The sequence below is a fragment of the Olea europaea genome, unplaced genomic scaffold (assembly GCF_002742605.1).
Source record: "Olea europaea var. sylvestris unplaced genomic scaffold, O_europaea_v1 scaffold1750, whole genome shotgun sequence".
NCBI classification, from domain to species: domain Eukaryota; kingdom Viridiplantae; phylum Streptophyta; class Magnoliopsida; order Lamiales; family Oleaceae; genus Olea; species Olea europaea.
Genome location: NW_019235218.1, coordinates 15,212 through 20,440, shown reverse-complemented (window position 1 = coordinate 20,440; position 5,229 = coordinate 15,212). Strand labels below are relative to the sequence as shown.

The 5,229-nt window shown below is 37.2% G+C and overlaps 1 protein-coding gene across 1 annotated transcript; it reads left to right on the top strand.

Annotated features, from left to right (window-relative positions):
- On the top strand, positions 1-3,278 carry LOC111377946 (calmodulin binding protein PICBP-like). Its single transcript, XM_023001105.1, has 4 exons — positions 1-826; positions 957-1,595; positions 1,672-2,656; positions 3,009-3,278. Exons 1-3 carry the CDS (start codon positions 358-360, stop codon positions 2,604-2,606), a joined length of 2,043 nt encoding a protein of 680 aa, XP_022856873.1. The 5' UTR covers positions 1-357; the 3' UTR covers positions 2,607-2,656; positions 3,009-3,278.
- The last annotated feature ends 1,951 nt before the right edge of the window (positions 3,279-5,229 follow it).

Genomic DNA, 5,229 nt, shown 5'->3' with positions numbered 1-5,229 from the left:
CAAGAGTCTGATCTTGTCGAAATTGCATTTGGTGAAACATCATACCCTGAGGAAAGTTACAAGGAGAGTCTGAAAGGAGTCAAGAATTATGTTATACAGGGGCAAGGAATTGTTTGTTTGAAGTGCTCTTGCATCAAAAGACAACCAAATGAGTATAAGAGAACTGCTCATGTAGATTTCCCACACCCTCAAGTTCCGGACTCAAATCTTGGGGATGGGTACAATCATGAGACCCGTCAAAGTGGAGCTGCTGATTTTTCTGATTCAAATGCATCTGCCATTTCTTTGAAACTAGATGAACAAATCAGTGCCCAAACTAAGGATACTACAACTTCCAGTCGAGGAGAATGTGATTTTATGCCATCTAACATGTTGAATGCATTAACTCGAGACAATTTTGATGAAGTTATAGAAAATAACAAGGCCATCTCACCATCTTCAGATAATACTCATTTTCATGAAGAAAACAAACCTTTGTTCAGCAAAGTTAGGCATATCAGTGTATGGAACTTGATACATCAACATATGGCAGAAAGTATGGCTGCAGAGTCTGCAAACCAGCCGTTTCACGGTGGTGATGGTTCTAATGTATTGCCTGCAAAAGAAAGTTCACAATTGCGCAAGGATTTTTCCGATGTGGGTATAGTGAACTGTGACCGTGAAACTCAAGATGTTGAAGTCCGCAAGCTTTTTGCAGTCAAGCTAGTCCGAGAAGCAATTGAGAAGATTCTTCTTCCTGAAGTTCACGACCAGACATCCGATAATCAGTCAACCGCAAGCGAGACTACTCATGAACACGAACTCTTTGAAAAGAATCAAGACGAAGGTGGGGAAGTATCTCTATATTTTTATAAGAGTGTGTGTACATGCGCGTGGGCGTGTGATTGTGAGTGGATGGGCTTTCATTTTCCTTTTCAAACTTACAGGTAGAATACTAATGATATACATTTCCACAGGCGGTGTACAAGAAAGTTCCAGAGAATGTGAGCTGGATAAGGGGAAGGGCAATGCACCAGCTGATATGAAAGAGGTAAGTGTCGTCGATACTGATACTTCTGGTCAAGAGATAGTACAAATTGATAAAAAATTTGGAAGCAAATCCGAGAAGAAAGCACCAAAACATTGGAGTAATCTTAAGAAATGGATTTTACTTCAAAGATTCATCAAAGAAATAGAGAAAGTGAGGAAATTTAATCCAAGGATCCCACAACATCTGCCTTTGAAGCCTGAACCTGATTCAGAAAAAGTCAACTTGCGGCCTCTAACAGTGGACGAGAGGAAGAAAACAGAGGAATGGATGCTTGATTATGCACTGCGCCAAGCAATCAGTCAGCTTGCCCCTACTCAGAAGAGAAAAGTGTCTTTGCTTGTAAAAGCCTTTGAAACAGTGGTTACACCGAATGAAGATAATAGCCAAAAATTTGCTGGCATTACCCATGAAGTGGGCGAGACTGTTCGTAAAGAAAACGACGAAGACAAAGAGGCTAAAGAAATAGTTGAATTGAAATCTGATAGTGGTGAAACAGCACTCAAACACAATTTACAGGGAATTCAAGAGGATACGGTTCTGTTTAAACTCCGAGTTTCCCACTTGTAATTTTCTCCGGACCATTGGGAACAAAGAGACCAATCCAGATTACAGAAGCGTTGAATCCAAAAATCTGATTATAGATGGTAATGATTTATTAACTGAGGATACTATTGTGTCTGCTAATCATTGTGGTACACTTGAGCCAGAAAAGATGGCAAGGGTTGAGGCCTACCAAGATGCTGCACCAGAAATCAGAGTATTTCAAGAAGTTAACAAATCAGAGGCACAAAATGGGTCACACAATATCCAGTTGGAAAGACAAAACTATATCAGAATGTGGCATTCGATATATCAGCATGTGGTATCAGGTATTGCTGCAAAAGTTGGAAGCCAACTTCTTGATGGAACAGACGATGATGAAGTAGAAGATTGCAATGAATTGTCTAAAATAAGCAACGGTGATTATTTCCCAAAATCTGGTTATGACCAGGGCAAGGAAAACCGTATTCCTAGCCATTTGAATGGTGCATTCACCAAAACTGATGCAGTCAAACTTGTACAAGAGGCAGTTGATGAGATCCTTCTTCCAGAAGTTCAAGATGACTCATCTGATACACATTCAGTTATAAGTGACTTTATTCCAGACCAGGAGATCTCAGAAAGTCTAGACCAAGAAAACACGACACAATGTACCACATGTGAAGGTGGAATTTCGGTTGGTCAAGAGGACCAGAAACAAAAGTCAGCCAGAAAACCCGAGTCACTGAAATCCAAGAACTGGAGCAAGCTGAAAAAATTAATCCTCCTCAGGAGATTCATAAAAGCATTAGAGCAGGTAAGGAAACTTAACCTGCAACCACCACGACACCTCTCGGTTATGCCTGACACCGAACAAGAGAAAGCTGACTTGAGGCATCAAATGATGGATGAGAGAAAAAAGGCCGAGCAATGGATGCTAGACTATGCAGTTCAACACATTGTCACGAAACTAATTCCTGCTCGAAAAAGAAGGGTATCAATGCTTGTTGAAGCTTTTGAAGCAGTTGTTCCACTTCCAGAGAAATTAACTCCATGAAGATTCAAATCAAGAATATCTATGCAAGGCCATTAGTTGTGTTTATAAAGGTAAGTATGATTATTTTAGTATAAGTGATTGTATGCATTCATGGAAGTACTTCCTTATTTACAATTTTGACCGACCAAAAAAGTGTTCATTTTGGAACTTACCCATTTTTAAGCTTTGCCAAGCATGCAGTACATAGATCGATAGAGTTGGCAAAACACGACCTTGCAAGAGTACTAAAATCAACTATGACATTAGCAATTGAGAATAACGAAAGAATTATTATAATGATTGTTAACAGTGAAAATAGTTATTTTAATCTTCTACAATCAATATTTTGCAAGTAAAGCACTTTTAATAACTTTAATCAAATTATTCTTTCTGAAATTGATCATCGCAATTACTTCAATGCAGATGCTTTAAGGATGATGTCAAGTGCCACTAGGGAATAAATGGGTTAATGCTTATGTAAATGGCCATTCTCATGTTAGTCATACTTTGACATCAATTTCTGTTTTTGGTTTTTTTGGGAATGTCATTATTCTACTATGGTTATATTTTACATTCCTAGAAGACAGTTCTGTAATCTACATTTTGTGCATGTATTCTAGAGATACAATAATGTTTCTTGTTTTTTGTATTCTTTTATTGAATTTAAATGATGAAGCAGAATCGATTCCATTACTAATTATCCAAAAGATTTTTTGTGACTTTTGTTGGGTTTTGTGATCCAAATTAACAATAGGGTTTGCGTGGTTTGGATTATTGGGCTTAAATATGACAAATTAGGGTCCAAGAAGAAAAATAGGCACAATGGTGCTAGCCTACCACCCGCCCATCGCTCAAGCGGTTGGGTGGATTTTGGAACAGGGAGCCTTCCGCTCGACTATCACTAAAGGGTCGCACGAATGACACTGTTAGCATTCACCTAGCGCTAGCCCAACACTTGAGTAGAGTGCCTTCAAATTTTTTTCTACTTTTTCATTTTACACGTGTTTTTGACATAGTTTCCATCTTTTGGGCTATTATTAGGGTTTGACATGTACCCTTATAAATAGTAGACTCTTCTTTACAATTAGTTAATTACTGAAAGTTTGAGTCATTGTAGGAACACAATTATTGTATTCTCTCCATTATATTTGTTGAATAGGATCTCCAATTTCTCTATTAAATTAAAGTTGTCTTTGTGTTCTTCTTGTTGTTGTGATCAATACTTCATATCATGCCATATAATCTCGTCCAAATTCTCATTAAATGGTATCAGAGCTTTGGTTTGATTTTTTCGAGGTTTCTTGTTATTGATGTCAACCTTGAATTATAACATTCTACTTTTGGATCGCACTACACGATTCTTGTTGTGGCATGAGATGATGTAGTACTCACTTAGATGGATTTGGATGATGCGTTGCTGGAATTTGATAAGATGTCCACAACTTGGACGACGGAGGAGAAACAATGGAAGGATCAGAAGTTTCTTTTACAAATTTGTTTTCATCTTTCGAATAATATTCTTAAGAAAGTTTTGAACATTGTGGTCGAAGTTGGAGTAATTCTACATGATTAAGAGTTTGACAAGTAAATTGCACATGAAGTCAAGGTTGTATTCTTATCGCATAACAGAAGACAGATCATTGGAAGATCATTTTGGTTGTTTTTAAGGAAATCATCGATGTTTGGAGACTTAGGGGTAAAGTATGATACAGAAGATTTAGCTTTCATTCTTTCGTGTTTATTGTTTGCTTCGTTTACTTCATTTAGAGACACAATTTTGTATAGTCGTGATACTTTCATCATTAAAGATGCATATGCTGTTTTGTTTTAAAAGGAGAAGATGAAATATCTAATTGGATTTGAGGCTAGAGATGGACAAGGCCTTATTGTTCATTTTGGTCATTGAATCGGTAGGTCAAAATCCTATTTCAATAATCGAGTTTATTTTATTTCAAGAAAAATGGGCACATTAAGCAGAATTGTAACAAGTTGCAGACAAAGTAAATTTGGCTACAAATTAGAAAGAAAGGAATCAGATACTTCAGGTGAAGCTAATGTCATAGAGAATTATTTGAGCGATGGATATGTACTAGCTATTTGTAACGGTAACTCCAATCTTAACGAGGATTGGATTCTAACTTGTGCCTTTCATATATGTCTCAATTGGGATCTGTTTGTAACATATGAAACAATTTTGAACAACCACCTTGTCGTGTAGCTGGTATTGGTAAAGTCAGATTGAAGTTGTTGAATGGGATAGCTAAAACACTTGGTCAGGTTCAACATGTTTTAGATTTGAAGAAGAATCCATCTCATTAGTTACTTTTGATTGAAAGGGTTATAAGTTTTTTGGTGGAAATGGAGTTTTGAATGTTTGTAAGGGTGCACGAGTTCTATTGGAGAGATAGAATAGTTCCCAATTATACATCTTGCAAGATCATGCAAAATCTAAGAAGATTAATCAGCAAAGGTTTAGTACCGTGGTGGCTATTCAGTCTGGTATAGTATCATTGGGATTTAGTTTAGGGTCCGTATTGAAGAATACAGCTCGATCGGGGTTAGTGGATATTGGTAATGCCAATTTACCACCATCACCTATAGTGTCATCTTATGTAATTGCTATGGATAGATCCATTGAAGAAAG

What these genes read in the sequence shown, in the direction of transcription:
- LOC111377946 (XM_023001105.1), top strand. Translation starts at nt 358, where the DNA reads ATGCCATCTAACATGTTGAATGCATTAACTCGAGACAATTTTGATGAA. An exon ending in TGAAAAGAATCAAGACGAAG is followed by an intron (nt 827 to 956) that starts GTGGGGAAGTAT and finishes ACATTTCCACAG; the next exon opens with GCGGTGTACAAGAAAGTTCC. An exon ending in ACTCCGAGTTTCCCACTTGT is followed by an intron (nt 1,596 to 1,671) that starts AATTTTCTCCGG and finishes ATCTGATTATAG; the next exon opens with ATGGTAATGATTTATTAACT.